The sequence below is a fragment of the Ictalurus furcatus genome, chromosome 26 (genome assembly GCF_023375685.1).
Source record: "Ictalurus furcatus strain D&B chromosome 26, Billie_1.0, whole genome shotgun sequence".
NCBI classification, from domain to species: Eukaryota; Metazoa; Chordata; class Actinopteri; order Siluriformes; family Ictaluridae; genus Ictalurus; species Ictalurus furcatus.
The window spans coordinates 7,809,854-7,833,287 of record NC_071280.1 but is presented as its reverse complement, the minus strand read 5'-3'; the positions used below and the strand labels follow the sequence as shown (position 1 = coordinate 7,833,287).

The 23,434-nt window shown below is 37.8% G+C and overlaps 1 protein-coding gene across 1 annotated transcript; it reads left to right on the top strand.

Moving 5' to 3' along the window:
- The first annotated feature begins 6,231 nt into the window (after positions 1–6,231).
- Positions 6,232–22,544, top strand: LOC128602394 (growth hormone receptor-like). Its single transcript, XM_053616160.1, has 8 exons — positions 6,232–6,759; positions 14,016–14,145; positions 16,576–16,745; positions 16,838–17,016; positions 17,291–17,444; positions 18,990–19,077; positions 19,618–19,687; positions 21,876–22,544. The coding sequence occupies exons 1-8, from the start codon at positions 6,672–6,674 to the stop codon at positions 22,542–22,544; spliced, it is 1,548 nt and encodes a 515-aa protein (XP_053472135.1). The 5' UTR covers positions 6,232–6,671.
- The last annotated feature ends 890 nt before the right edge of the window (positions 22,545–23,434 follow it).

The window sequence follows — 23,434 nt, the reverse complement described above, 5'->3', positions numbered from 1 at the left end:
GTAATTTCTCCATCTTCTAGACAGCTTTCCAGGTTCTTTCTAACATGACAAGCTGTAGAATTGTTGTTGTTGTTGTTGTTGTTGTTGTTTTATCTTATTAACAGTGTGAGAGAGAAGAAATAGAGGCTGGTGAGGGAACAACATTCCACAGCATTAAATACAATTATACATAGATTTTTTTAGTTTTAAGTACAACATCTTGTTTTATAATTAATTCAAAAATGAATCATTGGCAAACTGCTGTGGTGTAAGTGACCACCCTTTCATTGATTGTTTTTCTGTAACAGCACTGCCATGTTTTAGTCTTTACTTATAGTTGTACCCAAAAGTTTGCATAGCCCTTAAAATTCTTAGTATTTTGTTTAAAGATCTTTTTTTTTTTTTTCATTTAGTACTGCGCTTAAGACGCTAAATAAGATAATTACACGTCTCCCAGAAGACAAAATACTAACAATTTACACCGATCATCCTGTTCAAAAGTTTACATCCCCCTGGCTCTTAATGTACCGTGTTGCCTTCTTGAGCATCAGTGAATGTTTGCACCTTTTGTAATAGTAGTGTACGAGTCCCTCAGTCATCCTCAGTGTGAAAAGATGGATCTGAACATCATATAGTCGCTGTTGGAAAAGGAGTCAAATATGCAGAAGATGCTAGAAAAGTAAAGAATGTGCAGGACCTGGAGGATTTTTATGAAGAACAGTGGGCAGTTTAACTGCTCAGGACAAACAAGGGACTCGTGAACAACTCTCACAAAACATAAACACAGTCTCTGATCATCCAGCTAATGACACACACAGTATTAATAATCAAGGGTATGTAAACTTTTGAACGGGGATTTTTATAAATTCCACTATTATCTTGTCTTGTGGGATATATGTACATGTGCTTTTTTGTTTTTTATTTTTAATAAATTTGCAAAGATTTCAAACAAACTTATTTCACGTTGTCATTATGGGGTATTGTTTTTAGAATTTTGAGGAAAATAATGAATTGAATCCATTTTGGAATAAGGCTGTAACATAAAAAAAATGTGGAAAAAGTGAAGCGCTGTGAATACTTTCCGGATGCACTGTAAACATCTGTTATGTGAAATAGTTTATTCAGGATAGAACTAAATAAAAAACATGGGATTTTATCATCCCTCTTATTTTGTTAGCAGTATTAGGATTTTGCAGATTCTGCAAGGGGTATGCAAACTTTTGGGCACAATTTGTTGGCTAGCAGTGTGAAGGTATTTCCAAAGCCTGATTTGTGCCCTGATTAGTATAATGTAGTAATGCATTACTGGTCTTATTCCCCAATATATGGCGGTCCTTAAGATGATTTCCTGAACAGCCCATTCAGGTTGTTAAAATGACTGGGTTGTATTTAATGATTCCTATGAGGTTGCCAGATCTTTTTTTTCCCCCAGTAGTGTCTAGACAACCACCTTTAGTGATAGGATTGATCAAACTCTAATCTGGTCTTCCTGTTTTTAAAGTTTACCAATGGATTACATCTTGTGGTAATGATTCTTGACTTTGACACATAAAAACACCTATCTCCTGGAGGGTGTTCTTGGTCAAGCCAGCTTTTGTTAAGAGATTTTTCTGCACCAGGGAAAGAATTTTTCTGTCAACCACCACAGTTGTTTTCTGTGGTCTTCCAGGCTTTTTCAGTGTTACCAAGTTCATTCTTTTAAAAAAATGTATCAAATTGTTGATTTGGCCACACCTGATGTGTTTGTGATCTCTCTGATGGGTTTGTTTTGATGTTTCAGCCTAATGATCAACTCCATTATATATAAATGCAGTGTTTTAATAAATATCAGGTAACATTTAACATTTTTCTCTTGATCTCCAAGTAATAATGCATTAGCCCATGATTATTAGTCCATTATTTGATTTAGGAGAAGATTGGATGCTGATGAAATATAAATGAGTGAATTGCTGATGGAATATCAGGCTATTGATTGGAATTTTTCAACATGGACATAGAGCAGCTTGATTTTTTTTTTTATAGTGCTTGTTTTTTTAAGTAGTCTACCCGGTACAAGTTATATAAGAATAAGTTCCTTTAAGAAGAGTTGTTCTGGTCCAACTTTCAACCATGTTTGCATTTGCAAAAGCATCCGGTTGTATCTGGTTTCAGTAAAAGCAAGTATACTAGGTATGTATTTTGGTTTATTTGGCCTTAGAAATATGTCTGCTTCTAAGATGGTCTCATCTTTAGCTGTGCTTAACCCTGTTTTTGCACAGATTAAAAAATATCTTATGAAATATTTGTAATCTTACAAAGAATAAAGGCCTTTTATGATGAACTCAATGTTCGACTCAAAAGCAATCAAATCCATGTTGATTACAAATTCTCATTTTGAAAATTCCTAGATCTTTACCTATCAGTAGGCCAAAATGAATGCATAATTTACAAGGGATGGGTACAGCGTTCAGCAAACAAACACAGCTTCAGTGTATGACAAATCTATGTAATATTTCAGTTTGTTACTAAGCACTGTAAGATCCTGTGGAAATCTTTACTGTAGAAATATGTATATGCGACTATCTGGGTTGCTCTCTTGGATGCTCAGTGCTGGTGTTTTTAAAGATAGGCTGGCCCTTTGACCAAGTCTAAGTAGCAACTAAATATTTTTGTGTCTTATGCTGACCTTTATTTCCCACCGATGTGGGATACAGAGTGAATAAAAGCTAAACAAACGACATGGTTTAGGAGTTTGTGAAAAATGGAGAGAGGCCTAGGTTGGAAGTCATGTGATGCTAACCCAATTCTGAGTTCACTTCGCTAGGATTAGAACGACCTCCATTATTGCTTGACGTATTAGACAAAAAGAAGATTGTCACTCCTGTTAGTACAATTTGATGATTATGGCATGGAGCAGAGAAGTGTTAGGGGACAAAATCTCTTGTTGGTTTTATTATAATTGATCAGCTTTTAAGCCTTACCGCACAATTGATTGGTGGGGTCTTGCAAAGTGGCAACAGTCAGCAGCTTAAATATATATATGTGTGTGTGTGTGTGTGTGTGTGTGTGTGTGTGTGTGTGTGTGCACGCTGTTTCAGATTGCTGTGAAAAAGTATCTGCCCCATCCTGATTTTCTTCTGTTTTTTGTGTATATCTCATACTAGTAATACAATGTAAAACAAAGGCAACCCGGATAATCACACAATACAGTATTTATTTATTTACCAATGTGGAAAACTAATTGACCGCTTAAACTTATAATCTGGTTGTACCACCTTTAGCAGCAATAACTGTAACCAAACACTTCCGATAACTGAAGATTCATGTTTCCCTCAATTATTGCAAGTTGCTGAGGCCCTGAAGCAGCAAAGCATCCCCACACCAGCACACTGCCACCACCATGCTTAACCATAGGTATGATGTTCTTTTTGTGGAATTATGTGTTTGGTTTACGGCAGATGTAACGGGACTCCTGTCTTCCAAACAGTTCCACTTTCGACTCATCAATCCACAGAACATTCTCCCAAAAGGTTTGAGGATCATCAAGGTGTGTTTTGGCAAAATTCAGACGAGTCTTAATGTTCTTCTGGGTCAGCAGTGGTTTTCACCTCACCACTCTTCCATGGTTGCCATTTTTTGCCCTGTGTCTTCCTGATAGTGGAGTCATGAAGTTGAACTGAAAGTGGACCTTTCAACAGGATAACGATCCTAAGCACACTAGCAAATCCACTAGCAAGGAATGGCTCAAAAAGAAGAAATGGAGGGTTATGGAATGGCGTAGTGTAAGCCCAGATCTGAATCCCATTGAAATGTTGTGGGGGGGATTTGAACCAGGCAGTACATGCAAGAAAACCCTCCAATATCTTGAATATTGCATGGAAGAGTGGTAAAAAAAATTGAGACAAATACAGCCTGCTGGACAATTACGCAAAACGCCTACAAGAAGTTATTTCTGCTGAAGGGGGTAATACTATCTATTGATATTTCTATTGAATAAACGATTGAAAAAGCTATTTTTCCTTGTGGTATTGTATTAATAGGTACAGTTTCAAAGATGATCAAATGTTTGCTTTTCCAAATATGTCAAACAAAGCCAACAATTTCCATGGGGTGTACTTATTTTTTTCATATACACACACATAATATAATATAATATTTGTGAATGCTTTAGCCATTTATGAATGCATTAGTATTTTGCTGTGGTTGGATTATCTGGTGCATGAACTTTTCTCACAGTTTATAAATTCCAGATGTTCTGGAAGACTTTAGAACTCGTCAAATCTAGTACATTAGGCCTATTTTTCACTCAGAATCTTGAACTGCTGTTTACAATAATAACGGCCTTCAGTATTTCAATGTGGTTCATCTCTCAGTGCTAGCAAATAACTTTCAGGGATCAGGTAATTATAAAGGTTAATCATTACACTGTGGAGACTTTGTACATGTATGTGCCAAAGGTCAGTGTGAGGCTATAGTGATCAAATGAATATTTGTTGGTGCTGATTAACAGGATAAAATGTCTTTTCCTTGCTGAGACTGCTGCACACACAGGATTCTATTAACCTTTTATAGACCTTCTATAGTCTATTAACCTTTTCTGTACATCATGAAACTGCCTGATACTGCGTTGAGTCACCTTGAGTCTTTTATTAACTCTCCGGAGTAAGTGGCTTATGTTGATGGTTGTGTATGCTAAAACTCAAACCTGATCTTGGCCGAAGCTTGAGTTACTTTCTTTATCCTTGTTCTCTGAATCATTTTGTAAACGCTGAATCATTGTATTAGCGCTATGGCATAATTAACTATGCGTCCATGTTTGTTAGACTATGTGAATTCAAATCCAGTCAGATTTGTACCAACATACCTACTCATAAACGTGATCTTTCACTTTTTATTTATTTATTTATTTATTTATTTATTTATTTGCTCTACACTTTTGGTCTTGTATCTTTTGCCATAGGCTCAAGTGGTTTGAAACAATAAAATGGCAGAATGGTTGTGGCTTTATAACTTAGGAATGAGACTGCTTAGGATGCTTAGGGTGTGTGTCACTTTAGAGCAATTCTTTCTTTTCTTTCTTTCACTCCTCTCTCTCCACTCCTACGGGCAATCAGTAAAGGTATAGATAAACTGAATGGCCAACATTAAATTTCCACACCACGATGTCCACCTAACAGATAAGCATAATACTGACCTAATGCTTTATTTAAAATACTACATGTTTACCTCTACAGGAAAACTAAAAAGGAAAGGTATTTCACTATGTGTAACGAATGCACTGTAGTCTGGACCTGTCAGTAGTTCCTGGGATTTAAGTGGTTAAGCAGTGATCTTACTGTCCGTATACTATAAAAATATATATATACATAAACACATTACAGTAAATCAGTGTTACCTTTAAATCAGTTTCATGGTTTCATCAATGTTCAAGAATGTTCTTGTGTGACATTAACTGCTGTGGACATTTGTTATACAGTCAGGTCCATAAATATTTGGACATTGACAGTTCTTTTTAATGTGTGTATATTGGTGTATAAATTAAATACAGTGCTCAAAGGGCAGACTTTCAGCTGGCGCCCCTACCTTTTTATTTTTTATATATTTGATATTTTTTTAAAAAGGTCCAAAAGTATCTGGAAAGGCAGGTGTGGGTGCAGGTTTTCATTCCAACCAAGCAGAAGCCACACCTGAGTTTATTGAAAGCTAAGATCAACTGCTTGTTTGGAATGAAAACCTGAACCCACACCAGCCCTTTCCGGATGATGAGATTTAACACCCCTGGACAATTGGCTACTCAGCTGTTCCATGGCCAGTTGTGTGTAATTACCTCATTATTTCTCTTAATAGTAAGCAGATCAAAGGTTTAGAGTTGATTTTCAAGTGTGGCATTTGCATTTGGACTCTCTTGCTGTTAACTCTCAATAGAAATGTCGCTTCCAGTGAAGCAAACCATCATTAGGTTGAAAAAATCAAAACAAACCCATCAGAGAGATAACAAATCAAATATTTGGTACATTCTTAAAATGAATGATTTCCCTGTTGAAGAAAAACCCCTTCACGACCGTTGCCTAGATCAAGATAACCCTCCAGGATGTAGGCGTGTCTGTACCAAAGTCAACAATCAAGGGCAGACTTCACCAGAGTAAATACAGAGGGTTTACCACAAGATGTTAACCACTAGTAAGCGTCAAAAACCGAAAGACTAGATTACAGTTTGCCAAAAAAAAAAAAACATCTTTATAAAAAGCTTAACTTGATTAACTTGTACCGGAATGATGAGCATGGAGAAGGGAAGGAACTGCTCATGATCTGAAGCGTACCACCTCAACTTATGATGTGGGCATGTATGGCTGCTAATGGAACTGTTACCCTTGTAGTTCTTGACAATGGGACTGCTGACAAAAGCGCAAGGATGAATTCTGAGGTGTATATGGCTATATTATCTGCTCAGATTCAGCCAAAAATCTTCAAAGATTATTGGAGTTCTTGTGGACAATAACCTGAAGTATACTTTGAAAGCAACCCAAGACTTTTTTTTTTTTTTTTTTTTTTTTTTAAGGCAAGTGAGTGAAATGCTCTGCAATAGCCAGGAAAGTCACCTGACCAGAATACAATTGAGCATGCATTTCATAGCATAGCAAAGCTAAGCTGTAATTGTTTTTTTTTTCTTTCTTTCTTTTTTCCCCCCAGGACTTAGTGCTGTTTGAGGAGTGATGCTGCGGCTCCTGCTCCTTTTACTTTACTGGTGGAGCCATGCTGGAGCTTCCCCAGAGTCCGCACACTCTGCAGCCCATACAGGAGGTGAGTCAGGCCAACGTCAGAGCACAGCTTTTTATAGCGCTCATGCCACACATTGCATACGTTTCGAAGTTAATGAGTTCGACATGTCATGGAGTTGCTTCATATTTATAAGAGAATGAGACTTGCTGATCAGTAAGTACAGATACAATCAGTGGTCACTGAACCAACGTTAAATTTCCACATCACAGTCACTATTGACAAGTTACTCATGATTATGATGATATGCGTTGATCGTGATATAGTATACTGATTGTTGAGACCTTTCAGCCTACTTCACATTGCTGGAAAGGTTCTATTTAAGTGATGTTCAGATTCAACAGGGCTGGCAGTAATCACACCTGGGTATTTCTAAGGCAAAGTAAACCCAATTCGTAATTTCATTTGGTTCATTGGTCGATTTAGTAACTAAGGCCAGTTGGTGTTGGATAACTTTTTTTTTCCTTCAGTAAATGAAATGATAAAAACTTTAAAAAGTTAAGTTTTTAAGAATAAAAACGATATTTTGTGTTTACTGTGGTTGTCTTTGTCATATATAAAATTTTGTTTGAAAATGTCCCCCATAAGCACAAATAGCAGAAATCCGCACAGTATTTTGCTATTTGTTTCTGGAACATATTCTCAGATGACCATATCAACATAAAGAAGCTGTTTAAAATGAAAAATATGTGAAATATACTTTCCCATTTAATAATAATTTTTTTCAAAATACCATAATTATTACAAATACGAGCTACTCGGTCGATAGTTCACAATACTCTCTGCAGTTCCTGCATCAGTCTTAATACTTAATACTATTGTAATTGTGTGTGACTGACTACGTTTACACAGACAGCAGTAATCTAATTACTGACCTTATTCTGAATAAGACAATATTGTGATTAAGGTGTTTACATGGGTTGCTTTTAGAATACTCCTGTCATGTTCCAGTTTTTACACGTTATAGAAAATGGATCACGTCATTACGTCCCCACACTACACCGTGCGACGTTCCCGCTACAATTTCACGTATCTGCATACAGTTCGTCTTCGTTTTGGTACCGTATACAGTTTTGGGTGTTTCTTTTTTAATTTTACCCACGCTTCAAGTGCAGTTAATTATTAGTCATGTTATACGTGCAATTAGACGACTGCCTGAAGTCAAGGGCTGCGTCCGAAATCTCATACTTACCTACATGTATTTCGGCTACTATATAGCAGCTACTATATACTATATTCGACTACTATATCCGACTAGTATGACTTTAGTCGGATTAAGTTCATCAATAATCACTGTTTATATGCTAGTTTCTTAATCAGAGTATCGTCTTAATAGGGTTAATATCAGATTATTGTCGTCCATGTAAACGTACTGATTGTGTATTATTTTAGTCCTAAGGTATAAAGTTTTTCTTATTGTCTTTACACAATGTTCCACAGATTGTTTGTTTTATAAATCAATTTTTTATTTAATCTTCTTACTGTCTGTCCAAAATTACTTGAGCCTAAACTATATGACATACATTTATTTTTATGCTTTTAGAATTTGCATATAAGTAGTGTACGAAGCTTTTTTTTAATTTATTAAAAAAAAAATTTTTCTTGATATTTATTGGACATTTTGACCTGAACTGAACATAGTGCTCAGAACATAGCTGGATATTTATGGCTCACAATCACACTCACACGGTGACTCTAATTCAATATCCTGCAGCTGCCATCAGTCTTTAGACATAATCTTATAAGAATGTGTGTCTGCAGTCCTTCAGCCCAGGGAGAATTCTTCCCTTATTTGTGTACATCTGTGTGAGTGTGTGCGTGTGTTCTCTTAAATCAGTTTAATGTCATCATATTTTCCAAGCCAAACCTTTAACTGTCCTTAGGTTTGTAATAACGTGAAGTTACTAAATATATACAGAATTACACTAAAACAAAATTAAAGGAGTCAGTCGTTTTTCGTAAACAGTAGTGCTGTTGCTGCCTGTTGGTTCATAGCAATTGGACTGAATACAACACAGACAAAAATCGATTCGATTAGGTTCTTGAATTAACTTGTTGCAGATGTGACTTTCTTAGAGATCAAGTAATAGCTCTAGACTGATTTTGTAACTAATAGCTCTAGACTGATTTTGTAACTAATAGCTCTAGACTGATTTTGAGCTTAGCTAGCACATAAACCACTCAAAGGCGGCCATACAAACATCCTGAATGTATAAATAAGTTGCTTGATCTCAAAGCTCTCTTGCATAGCTATTTTAAATATTTGAAGATATTTTTAATACCACCTTAAACATACAACAATCAGGGTATTGGCTAGTACTAATACAGCTGCAAGTCATCAGTATCGTGGTACACTTAAATAAAGAGATTCAACCAACCTGAAAAACTCTTTATTTGGTTTTCATTTCTGGGGGCAGTGGTGGCTTGACGGTTAAGGCTCTGGGTTACTGATCGGAAGGTCGGGGGTTCGAGCCCCAGCACTGCCAAGCTGCCGCTGTTGGGCCCTTGAGCAAGGCCCTTAACCCTCTCTGCTCCAGGGGCGCTGTATCATGGCTGACCCTGCACTCTGACCCCAACTTCCTGACATGCTGGGGTATGCGAAGAAAAGAATTTTACTGTGCTGTAATGTATATGTGATTAATAATGACTCATTATCATTAACCAAGATACTGGATGCATAACTTGTTTTGTTGTTTTTTTTAAAAAAAACAAAAAAAAAAACATTTGACCCCAGTATAGTTTTAAAGTTATCCTGATTATCCTAACTTAAACAGTGCCAATTGAGTAATTGTATTAATTGGGATATCGCATATCTCTATGGACTATAAGAGAAGGTGGATTAACCCCTACTACAACCTGAAGAAAGTGTCACTGTGTTCACATGATTGAAAAATGAGCACACACTTATACGGGTTATAATGAGCACACACACATATACTTATAACTTATGAGTTTTCAGTGTAAAAATACAGAACTTGCTAAAACTAATGTTTGCTTTTAACAAGTCAGATTTTCTGAAACTTTCCTAAGCTTAAGAAGGTGATAAGCTATTGCTACAGTGCACTCCAGTAATATTGGCAGCCTTGGTAAATATGGGAAGAGAAGGCTGTGAAAAATTGTATTTATTGTTTAACCTCTTGTGATGAAACAAATCACAAAAATACTGTGCTCTCATGGATATCAAACAATTGCAAACACAACACCAGGTTTACAAAAAAAAAATCTTTGTTAAATATAGGTGTGCAACAGTTATGGGCACCACTATGAATTAGTACTCCTGGGTGACTAGGAACACAAAATTGTTCAACCATGACTTCCTGTTTCACAGGGGTATAAATATGAGGTAACACATAGACCAAACTCCCTTAGTCATTCATAACAATGGGTAAGACCAAGGAATATAGCTGTGATGTTAGGGCTGAACGATGATGGCCAAAATGATAATCCCGATTATTTTGATCAATATTGAGATCTCGATTATTTATCACGATTATTCATTGATTTTAGTGACAACATATTTTTATTGCGCTTTCACATTTATTAAGTTTTCTCATGCCGCAATATAACACACAATTATAGGCATGAGAAAACTTGAGCTGGTCAATTATGACAGAATTTAGGAACATCGTGTGAGCCATGACTAATTTGATAAATTAAATGTAATATTTTCAGTTAATTTTACAGAATGCAAAAAATAACCATTTACCCTGTTCCACCTTGTAAACAAATACAATAAACATCAATGTTCAGTCTTTGAAGTCTGCTCCTCTTAAATATATTTAAAGCTACACTATTAGACATTTTCCACTGTCATGGTTCTGGGCTGGAGTCAGTTCTCGAACCGCTCTGTGTATATTGTGTAGATATCTGAATAATCTCATATAGGATGTGATTGGGTGAGTTCATTTACCCGTCAGATGCAAAGCGCTTTATTTTAATGGTGTTCATTACTGACGCTCCGATCAGGATTTTCACAGAAGATACCGATCCAGATACCAGTCTTTTTTTTATTTGAGCTTTAATCAGGAGGTCTGTCATAAACAGTTAAATGTGAGCTCTCTGCTCATGGTCACTGTTAATTGAGTTAAAATTATAGCAATGAGAAATACTGTTGGTTTATTGATAAATAAACAAGCATAAAATATTGATTTTTAAATATCTTAAACAGTAGTCCTAATTAAAAGTAGATTAACACAAACATGATCCATATTAGGAAAAAGGCTAATAGCTTTCTAAGGAAATAGCGAACTAAGCTTAATGTCAAATTGATATTAAATGCCACCCATTGTAATTAAACATTATTTCATTTCTCATTTTATTTATATTTTATGAAGTTATTATAATATCTATTTTTTTATATTAAATGATTTATTGATAACTAAGCACATTTTCTGTCTTTACATTTTAGTAGTTTTATTTTTGTTTGTTTATCAGTTTTAGATCGGTTCCCCCAGTACAGTGTTGCCATGTCTGCTGATAATATTTTGGGGGGGGGGGGATTTTAAATCAAAACATGGAAACTGGAGTTAACTTTTCTAGTGATATCTGGCAACCGTGAGTTTAAATGAAGTGAATTAGAGTTAGTGAAGGAGAGCGGCAGTGTACTGTATGTTTACAGACTGAACAGTTGCTACTCTTGATTATGGTAAATGGTAAATGGCGCACTTATATAGCGCTTTTATCCAAAGCGCTTTACACTGTGTCTCATTCACCCATTCACACACACACTCACACACACACTCACACACCAATGGTAGCAGAGCTGCCATGCAAGACGCTAACTTGCCATCGGGAGCAACTTGGGGTTCAGTGTCTTGCCCAAGGACACTTCGGCATGTGGAGTCATGTGGGCCGGGAATTGAACCGCCAACCCTACAATTAGTGGACAACCCGCTCTACCAGCTGAGCCACAGCCGCCTCATGATTATGGTTGGTGAGGAATTTTTTAATAAAGAAGTTTGAATTAAACCCAAGTTGTAGCGTTAGCAGTATTATTAATTTACTCCGCGCAAAGCCGCTGTGTCTACACGAGCAGGTGCAAGTTCATGTCATTTTGCGGGATCAATAAAAGATGGCGGCTGTGAGATTGGGAAGTTGAGAGAAGCAGATTATGTACAGAGTTACTTGTCATCATAATGGCTTCTCTGCAGTATTTCCACACTTGTTCGGTTGACTGAGGAGATTAAAAGCAGTGTGAAAGTAACTGCTGTGCGGTGTAGATGCATTTTGGACTTCCTGTAGTTTTTATCCCGATTGTATTATACAACTTCAAACAGGTCACTCGCACCAGTGCAAATAAATATTTATTCACAGTCGCACAAAATACTTTTCAGCCACAAATGCAACTGTAATGGTCGCACTGTAGAGCCCTGAGTTTATCTGCAAAGTTTTTTCCCGTTCGGCGTGATGACATTTAATGTTCCCGACAACCTCTGTAGTGCCATTTAGCATCATGTTGTCATGATTTCTCCTCACGCAAAGCGCTGGAGCTTAATTATTGAGCTAACATGCTAACTCTGTTTCCGGGTTTTGGCACTACAAAATGACGTCATCCCTGTGCCGCTCTATGGTGATTGGCTGTAAGTTTGGGAAGCGCTTCATGTGATCTGCAGCTGAGTTTTATATTAACGGAGGACGAACTTTAAACGTTAATATCGCAGTCGATCATGTTCATTTAATCGTGGGCAGTCATAATCGTAATCGCGATCGATATTCGAATAATTGTTCAGCCCTATGTGATGTGCAGCAAAAGGTTGTTGAGCTTCACAAAATGGGAAGTGTCTATAAGAAAATAGCACAAGGATTGAAAATGCCCATTTCCACCATCAGGGCAATAATTAAGTATGAATCAACCTGGAATTGTGTGTCTATATTGTCTCAACGCACAGTGAAGAGGACAGTTTGAGTGGCCAAAAAATCTCAGAGGATCACAGTTGGAGAATTGCAGAGGTTAGTTGCATCTTTGGGTCAGAAAGTCTCCAAAACTACAATCTGAAGTCACCTACATCACCACAAGCTGTGTGAAAGGGTTTCAAGAAAAAAAGCCTCTACTCTCATCCAAAAACATGTTCAGCATGTCAAGCATGTTCAGTTTGCCAGACACTACTGGAACTTCAAATGAGATCGGGTTCTATGACCAGATGAAACCAAAATAGAGCTTTTTGGCAATAAACACCAGTGGTGTTTTGGTGCACACAGAGAGGTAGCCATATGGAAAAGTACCTCATGCCCACGGTTAAATATGGTGGTGGCTCTAATGTTTTGGGGCTGTTTTTCAGCCAGAGGACCTGGAAATTTTGTTAGGATACATGGCATCATGGACTCAAATACCAACAGACCTGTATTCTCCAACCTCATCAGGCATTATAGGAGAAGACTCAGAGCTGTTATCTTGGTAAAGGGAGGTAGCACAAAGTATTGACTAAAAGGATGCCAATAATTGTTGCACACTTATATTTAACAGTTAAAAGTTTTTGTTGTTGATAAACCTGTGTTGTGTTTGCAATTGTTTGATATCTATGGCAGCAGAATATTTTTGTGATTTTTTTTTAAACAAAAGATCATAATGTTAAACAAATAAATACAATTTTTCACAGCCTTCTGTGCTCATATTTACCGAGGGTGCCAATATTAATGGAGGGCACTGTGTGTATAAATAGAGTTTTCCATGTATATGTAAGTCACCATCATTATTATTGATGTAGACCCAATATCATATGATCCTAAATGTTGCGTATACGGACATTTGTTTCTTGTAATAATAGGTTACTATACAAACTTGATCATGTTTACTTTGAAGTTTTTATATTCGATAGCACTGGGCTACAAAATGAGGTTAAAACTGTTTTGATGAATTGTTCCAACAGATTAACACTAATGCTAAGATTAACTAGCAAGTCTTAAGCAGTAGATTAAGGATATTGGCTTGACAACTCGTGCATTTAGAAACCAACCTAATGATTGGCCATATGCTGAAATCTTACTTTGATTACTTGGATTACAGATGCACTTTCATATTTTAGGATAATGAGGAGGATAACCAATGAGATCCTGAAAGAGTTTACAGATGTCAGTAATGTCATTTATATTCAGCAGTTTCTAAAAATGATCAAATGTTAGTAATAGCACACCGTTTTATCATTTTAATAAGGTTAGATTAGGCTGTCCTGAATGAAATGAAACCGGCTTAAACTCTGTTCCACACTTCAGATCATAGCTTGCATCTGACCTTTTCAGCAGTTCCCATGTCTACAAGCTCATGTGTGTCATCATTTCTGTAGATAACCCAAGGCCATACATATATTACTGCCGTTCTCCGAACATGGAAACCTTTACTTGCTGGTGGCATCCCCTTGACAACAGTCTCCAGGGAGATGACAACATCACCTACAGGCTCATCTACACCCTTGGGTAAGGCTGGGTAAAATGTTTAAACTGGTCATGGCAGCAGTACAGTCTGCTCTTTAATCTTGCAGTCACATGACCACATGTAGAGCCGGGTCCGTAAATCGTTGGATATTTGACAGTTTTATTGTTGATATTTTAGCTGTCCGCCACAATGTAAATTAATAATGTATAAGAGCTCAAAGAGCAGACTTTAATTCGAGGGTATGTACATCCAAATCAGGTGAACGGTGTAGGAAATACAGCACTTTTTATGGGACAGCACAGTTGACCCCTTTTTAAGGGAGCAAAAATAGTAGGACATGTTAGGCTAGTAGGCTGCTCAGCTGTTCCATGGCCAGGTGTGTGTTATTCCCTAATTATTTCACTTACAAGTACGCAGATTAAAGGTCTAGCGTTGATTTCAAGTGTGGCATTTGAATTTGGATTCTGTTGCTTTTAACTCTCGATACAAAGTCCAAAGAGCTGTCGCTGCCAGAGAATCATTAGGCTGAAAAATCAATTGTCCAAATGTTCACTGAAACTGCTCTTAACAGGCCTCACATTCAAAGTGCCCCAGAATTCTATGTCATTATGTGTTTTGGCTTCATCAGCAGTGAACAGTCCATGACTGCCCCAGAATTGGCTATAAAGATCAATCTGTAGTCCCTGGGCAGGAAGTATATAAATGGGGAAAGAAAATACATAAGCTTAAATTACACACCGCATCATTAAAGCATTAATCAGTAAATAACAAACCTGAAAGATAAAACATGAAGCATGAGCCTAAAGTTGAGAGTACATTGCAGGAGAGTTGTACTGTGATATATGCCATTACATTTCTCAAATGCATGGTATAAGAAAGACTACTAAATTAAAAAGTGCTCAGTAGTATAATAGAGTACTAGATTGAACAAGGGGTTCAGTGATCAGGTATTAGGCTTGTCTTTAGCCATATTTTCATTTTGTAACTTAAATTGTGCAAAAGTGGGGGTGTTTAATGTTAGTTGGTAGCTTGTTCCAGGTATCGGTTGCTCTTATAGAGAGAGCTGAACAGCCAAACTCTGGAGCTCTATATTTTTTAATTATTTATTAGGGTTTTGTTTTTTTTTTTGTTTTTTTTTTTCTTCTTCTTCTCAATGAAATATTTGTTAAAGGGAAGGGAGGACAGAAGAGAAAAGGTAAATGAATCACATGTGAATGAATCACATGAATATGAATCACATGTAAATGAATCACAGGTAAATGAATCATATGAAAATGAATAAATAAATTAAAACAAACTCTGTAGCTCTATATTGCAGTTCACGATCACCTCTTGAGACTCTTGTTTGTCTTATATTCTCTGAACACAATGTCACAAATGCTTTCAAGGGTGGTGGTGCAAGGTTGTACGTTAGACAAGAAGATAAAAATTACCAAACGTTTACTTTTGAATTATATGACAGTGTTAATATCTAGTTGTTTTGTTTTTTTTGTCAAATATTTTTAATGCATGTTTATATAAACTATGCAAAGCCCTAAGGTTTTCCTGCTTGTGATGCAGTATGAAAAATGGGAAAGGATCATCGAATGTAAAAACACTGTTGAAACATCTGTTGAAAGTTGATTCCTTATCGATTTAAAAAAAAAATTCTGATGTTAAATATAACTGCACCAGCTAAAATGATTCCAAGATATTTAGAATCTGCCACGATTTGTAATTTTTCACCACTGAACTAAAATATCAGGTTGGACTTCTTCCCTTTTTTTCTTTTTTTCTTTTTTTTTGACTGTAAAGAAGATGCATGCAGTTTTCTGGACATGTAACGTAAGATAGCACCGAGTAAGATTTTAGTCGGATTTACTGGTATCACCGAGTAAGATTTTAGTTCTGTCCTGAATAAAATATTTCACATAACAGATGTTCACATATAGTCCACAAGACAATATTTTAGCTGAATTTATAAAAATTACCCTGCTCAAAAGTTTGCATGCACTTGATTATTAATACTGCGTGTGGTTACCTGGATGATCAGAGACTGCGTTTATATTTTGTGATAGTTCTTCACGAGTCCCTTGTTTGTGCTGAGCAGTTAAACTGCCCACTGTTCTTCAGAAAAATCCTCCAGGTCCTGCACATTCTTTGTTTTTCTAGCATATTCTGCATATTTGACCCCTTTCCAACAGCGACTATATGATGTTGAGATCCATCTTTTCACACTGAGGATGACTGAGTGACTCGTACATGACTATTACAAAAGGTGCAAACATTCACTGATTCTCAAGAAGGCAAGAGCCAGGGGGGTGTAAACTTTTGAACAGGATGATCGGTGTAAATTGTTAGTATTTTGTCTTCTGGGAGATGTGTAACTATCTTATTTAGCGTCTTAAGCGCAGTACTACATGGGGGGGAGAGATCTTTAAACAAAATACTAACAATGACCTGCTGATACGGAATACTGTCTTGCATTTCAGTAACGGGCCTCCCACAGAGTGTCCGGACTATGTGAGTGGCGGGCCAAACAGCTGTTACTTTGACACAGAGCACACAGTGATTTGGGAGGTGTACTGTATGAACGTTACAGCACACACCAGCAGCGGTTCCTTCACCTCTAAGGAGCACTGTTTGGACGTGGCTGAAATTGGTAAGGCCTGAAGGACTTTGATCAGATGTAAGAAATTTTATTTTATTGATTTTTGAATCGTGACCACATGATTTCTTTCTCTCTCTTTACAGTCAAGATTGATCCACCTTTTAACCTCACGTACACTTTAATGAACATGACCAAGGATGAAGCAGGTCACACCGTACTGGTGTCCTGGCAGTACCCCATCGCCCAACATGTCCAAATCGGTTGGATTACACTCATCTACGAGCTCCGTTACAGACTTGCAACTGAGCCCAATAACTGGAAGGTACTGAGATACATGTGGGGGAAAAGATGACTGATTAAAAGAAAACCAGAGGCTCTGTTATGTGGTGGGGGAATTTATTTGTGCATACTCATCCCCTTACAAGAACAAACTAATGCAAAGTTATTCTGATTGATCCGCTGTATCTTATGATGAAACATTTCTATCCTGGATGGGAGTGGCATCTTTTTATTAATTAAAAATGGCATGAAATTGCAGTGATTTTCACCTTGACGTGTGCGTGCGTGTGTGTGCGTGTGTGTGCCTCCCCCTATAGGTCAAGGAGCGGCTGCGTGAACCTCATCTGGAGCTTCTAGGTTTGCCAGTGGGGAGGTATGAGGTCCAAGTGCGCTGCCGCTCAAAAAACAACCACCTGTGGAGCAAGTGGAGCTCCCCAATTACCATCGTCATTCCTTCTGGACACCTGCCTGGTATATATATATACACACCCACACATACACACACACAGTTTATTTTTAATAAAAGCTGCCGTTTTTAAAAATCACATAAGCTTTGTATGAACTTCTTATGTTTGTTTGTTTGTTTGTTTTTTTACTGTTTTTTTTTATTATTTTTATATGTGAACACAATAGCAATTAAATCCCAGCACATTTCTCATGTGCCATTCAATTCAAACATAAATCCAGCACAAACCTCTCAGGATAAGCTCCTGGCATCGAATAAGTGACGGCTTGTATTTATGTAGCCGTGATGACTTGCTTTATAACGTTGTTTGGAGAGCTTGTTGTTGCGAGCGTTCCCGAGCCCTCAGGTTTCTCCCACTCATCATCTGTGTCGTGTCATGATGTCACTCCTGCTGGTGCATGTACATGTGATTTTTGCTGCTGTGAAGGCTTGTGTGTTGCCATGGCGATTGTTAGCTATATTTATTCTGGTGCTGCTTCTTTCTCTTTCAAGCGTTTAGGGTTTTAACCTCTGGTCAAGAACACATGATTATAGCGTTGATTAGGCATGGTAATAAATATATTAATGTAGTACAGTGGATATAAAAAGTCTTCACACCCCCCCATTAAAATTTAAATGAAGTAGATAAAATTGACTGATGTTTTGTTACACACCTTTTTGCTTTTAATATTGCAGCCAGCCTTTTTGGCCATTTTATTTCATTCTTCTTTGCAAAAATGCTTCAGATCTATTAGTGTGAGGGGATCTCCTGTGTGCAGCCCTCTTCAAAAACATATACTGGTATATGGAGCTATCCACGATTCCCCATATCTTGACTAGAGCCCTAGTTCCTGTTGAAGAGAAGCAGCCCCAAAGCATGATGCCACCACCACCATGATTCACGTGTCAAAACAAATCCTGCAGAAACTGCTGATCTTTATTTGGGGTTAATCAGATTCACGTCGTTGATGACAAGTGGGTGATCATTACTTCTGAACTCGCGTTTGAATGTAATTGGTTAATTCTGAGCACAGTCACATGCCCCATTATAAAGAAGTATGTACACTTACGCAACCAGGTTAATGCAAGTTTTTACTTTTTTCTTTTTTTTTCTTTTAATCCTAAAATGTTTTTATTTGTATTTCTCTTGAATTGTCTTGGTTGTTATATGACATCAAAGGTGGGAAAAGCTCTGACATGATTTATCTTGGGGGGGTTTTTGTTGTTGTTTTTTTACATCACAAAAACCTGCAATTTTCTCAGGGGTGTGAAGACGCCCTCTCTAACTGGTTGCTTGTGTATTTGTGACCAGTATCCTATAAAATGTATGAATTACCATGCAGGAGCATTTTAGCTCATGTCATGTGCTACCGCCTTGGAGCTTACACACACATTTGGCTAAATGTGACATTATTCAGGATTCAGTCGTACTTCTTGCACTGAACAATAAAAGAACTTTTAGAATTAAAAGCTTCAGTCATGTGTTAGAGTATTCATGGTAACCCCCCACCCCCGGCTCTCTCTCTCTCTCTCTCTCTCTCTCTCTCTCTCTCTCTCTCTCTCTCTTTCAGATCGCATGTTGTATGTTCTTATACTAATGGCTACCACTGTAGTCATAATGCTCATAATTGGACTTGGGGTCATTCCACAAAGCAAGAGGTAAGGAACACACATCTGTCTCTCAGCACTTAGACTAATGGGGAAAAAATATTCCCAATATAATATATTCAAGGGTTAAAGGTCTCCCATTACCACAACAGCTATACATTTGAAATGAATTCCGACCAGGCATAATTTCAACACAGCCGATCGAAGTACAAGTGTTTTGATCATTTCTTCGGCAATGCTTATACACGTGTAAGACACCCCATCCAATAATCCCTCTTGAATCTCATACAGATGCAGATCATTAACAGAGGGAAATTTTCTGCGAGCACCCACCAATTAATAAAAAGATTGAATACATTTAATAGTAATGGATCAAGACTCATGCGCTCGCACTTGTTAATTTAGAGTGTTTAAACCTACCTAGAAACACAGCCGCTCTGTGCATACGTCTTTGACATTTGCTTGATTGTGCAGCAAGTTCAATTATAGAGCTTGCTATGAAGATAAAGACCCAACAATACCTAAAAGATCTAAATGCCAAATAAGTGTGGGTTCTTCTGAAGGTGCTCTTTGATTCTGTCCTCTCTGTAGGATAAAAGCTTTTCTCCTGCCACCTATCCCCAAACCCTGCATCAGAGGAATCGATCCCATGTTTCTGAAGGTATTTGCCTCCAGCAAGACCACACAATCCTCACCACAATCACATATAGGAGGTGTTATTAGCGTTATAGTACACACACACACTATACACTACCAGTCAAAAGTTTAGACACACTCATTCTTTATTTTATTTTTTCCACATTTTAGAATAATAATAATAAAGTCATCAAATCTCTGGAATAACACAAATGGAGCTACGGGAATCATGTTGTGATAAAAAAATAAATCAAAATAATTTTTATATATTCAATTCCGTTTTTATTTGTATAGCGCTTTTAACAATGGACGTTGTCCCAAAGCAGCTTTACAGAAATATATCAACTTAAGATATAGATTTTTAAGTATATGAATTTGTCCCTAATGAGCGAGCCAGAGGCGACGGTGGTGAGGGAAAAACTCCCTGAGACGATAAGAGGAAGAAACCTTGAGACGAACCAGACTCAAAAGGGAAATTCGTCCTCATCTGGGTAACACCCAGTGCGATTATAAATAACTCCCTTCTATGAATGTGCTAATACTACATGCTCAAATAGTGCAGATGTGTGACCAGGAAATTCATTACAGTTTTTACATGAATGTTTTGTTGAACTTCTCCACTGTTCACTGATGGAGACTTGAGAGCAAAACTGTGGGTAAATGGTCTGCACTTATATAGTGCTTTTTTTGTTGTTTTTTTAACCTTAGCACTTCTACAAAGCGCTTTAGACTGATTCTTAATCACCCATTCACACACTTTCATACACCAATGGTGGCAGAACTGTTTGTGGTAATTGCCGTGCTAAAGCTTTAATAGCAATTGTAGCAGAACTGTTCATATGAGTTGAGGTCCAAAGCCATCTTATGGTTAAGTGGCACCATCATCAGTAATCTCAATGGTCTTTAGGCTGCACCATGTGGGGCCATCCTCAGAAGCATGTGACTTCTAATTGATGAGAACTCCAACCAGAAGTAGGGCAACAGGATGGATCAGGCAGGTCCGGAGAGCAGAAGGGTATCTCAGGAGCATCATGTGTAGCTCGACACTTTAGCATCTTCAAAGTAGACCCCTTTTTGCCTAGAATTTCCAGAACACTTATCGACTGCTTTTCGGAATATTTCGCTCCAAGTCATGCGTTTAATAAAATATATTTTTTGTAAATAAAATGTTACTCAGTATCTAATGAAAGAAATTAATACGTCCACAACACCGATTTCAAACATTTAATCATACACCTTCAGATCAAAAGCTTTTTAAGATCATGAGAAACATTTCAGTCGAGTGTCTCTAAACTTTTGACCGGTAGTGGATATATCCACTCAGTGGCCAATCTGTATCAAATGAGATTAAAGTCTGTTTCTAAAAAAAAGGATTGGTTGAAAGTGACCAATCACAGCAGTGGGAACGGGTATTCTATTTTTGCCCCCAAAGTCTAAAAATTCAACTTGATTCACTGGGAGTCAAGTGTAGCCGGGAAAAAAAGACACTCTGCACCCTCGATTCATTGCTGCGCACTTGCAAATAGTTCTAGGAAGCATTCCCCACTCCACCACACCACCACCAGACTGGACTGTTGACGCAAGGCAGGTTGGGTCCATGGTTTCAAGCTGTTGATACCAAATTCCAGTCCTATCATCTGCATCTCACAGCCGCAATAGAGAGTCATTAGCCCAGGTTACATTTTTCCAATCTTCAACTGACTGAATAACAGCCCGAGGGGTTAAAAAGAGCTTGTTTTCATCTCTTGTTTTCTAACTGCCAGTTTGCCCACACAACTGCTTGCTAGGGCATAGGTCTTCCACAGAGGAGACAGAAAAGACTGATGTTCCACACGATGAAATAAATTAAAACTACTGAGAAGAGAGTTCTCTCTCTGTCTCTATCTATCTATCTATCTCTATCTATCTCTCACTCTATCTCTCTCTATCTATCTATCTATCTATCTCCATCTCTCCCTCTGTCTCTCTTTATCTATCTATCTATCTATCTATCTATCTCTCTCTATCTATCACTATCTATCTATCTCTCACTATCTATCTCTCTCTTTATCTATTTCTCACACTATCTCTCTCTCTTTATCTATCTATCTATCTCTCTATCTATCTATCTATATATCTCTATCTATCTATCTATCTGTCTATCTTATTATTATTATTATTATTTGTCCCCGTACTGTATATTTTTCTCTCTCTCTCTCTCTGTTTTCCTTTAGAAAGGCAAGATGGATGAAATAAATCATCACTTTTCCTCCCTGCAAGGCTACAAGGCACCACACTACTGCGGGGAGTCGGTGTACCAGGTCAGCTTGGATGAAGGTGTCTCATTATCTGAGATGAGCTCTATGTCTAGCATCCAGGAGGATCAGGAGCCACAAGGCATACAGAGCCCTGACTGCACTGAAGACCAGCAGCTGCTTCACACCCCAGATAGCTCTAATTCTTTATGCCCGAACCCCTCCTACTGTAGCAACAAGTCTTCGGGGGCGACCATGACCCCCGAGACCCCTTTGTGGGCTTGGCCGGCGAAAAGCAACATGCAGCCGGAGCTGCTCTCATTCGCAGGTACCGAGTACAACATGATTGTAAAGCCCACCCTTACAAGTACCAGTGCTCTGCCCACCGCTCAGGAATTCTACACCTGTGTGCATAGAGTAACCACCAATGAGATGGTGCAGCTGGTGCCCTGCATGTCACATTCACACAAAGGCTCCCCCTATTTTGAGCTAAATGTTAAGTCAGAGGAGGACACAAAGAAGCTCAGACAATTAGCAGCATACTTGGAGAAACGGGTGGAGGTTCAAGCCGATGACGTTGGGTTTTGCCCAGGAGTGGAGGAGCAGATTGAGTATGTTGTGTCTTTATTATCCCAACCGACAGACTAGGCATTGTGTAAAGTAAATACGTGTATGGCGGTCCATGAAAACCCATCAAATGTTGCTGTGGGGGGTTTAGACCAAAATCGAGTTGTTCTGCCATTAATAACGTTAATATCTCTAATTTAAGAAAACATAAATATATATTTGACCAAAGTAAACAAATTTTTACTTTCATTTAGGCTACTTTCTAACCCTGCATTGGCTGCCTTCCTACAACCTTCAGCTGTACAGTAGGTTTTTGCCACTAGGTGGCAGAGACATTATGTTTTCAGTTGTCCATCCAAGATTCTTGTTAGCGCAATATCTCAAGAACAAGTGCTTGAATATTTGGAGTTATATGGAATTATCATTGTAACCTACAGATCTCAAGGTCACCGCAAGGTCAAAGGTCTGAAATAATGATAATGATAATGAGTCTTTATTAGTCACATAGTGAAATTCTAAGCCAGCACTGCCCCCTAGTTTTTCTTCAATAGCTTCTTTCCTGTTTGAAGTACATTTTAAGGGCGTTTCATGCATACAAATTAGCAACCAGAAGGACTAGACTTGTTGGCGGTGGAGGCATCCCAATCGACGCCATTGGCACCGAGTTCTACTTGTTAATGTCTTTTTCTTAGGCCGTTTCATCATTGTAAAACGTTGTTCGCTGTCATCGAACAGTGTATAAGTGCTCTGCTCTGTTTTCATCAGGATGTAATGTATTTTGGCACTCAATATCTGATTACAAACTTAAGTAATTATCCTTCTATCTGTTTAGCTTTGGTAAATATCTATTTAAAAACTTGGCCAAAGCATGAGAAAAACTCACTTCAGATTGACTGCATTTACTGGGGCATTAGTTAAACCAGCTCTTTGCCCAGTGTGATCTTTGCAACCCCAAAGCATGGTTAGAAAGT

What these genes read in the sequence shown, in the direction of transcription:
- LOC128602394 (XM_053616160.1), top strand. Translation starts at nt 6,672, where the DNA reads ATGCTGCGGCTCCTGCTCCTTTTACTTTACTGGTGGAGCCATGCTGGA. An exon ending in CTGAGCCCAATAACTGGAAG is followed by an intron (nt 17,017 to 17,290) that starts GTACTGAGATAC and finishes CTCCCCCTATAG; the next exon opens with GTCAAGGAGCGGCTGCGTGA. An exon ending in TCCTTCTGGACACCTGCCTG is followed by an intron (nt 17,445 to 18,989) that starts GTATATATATAT and finishes TCTCTCTTTCAG; the next exon opens with ATCGCATGTTGTATGTTCTT.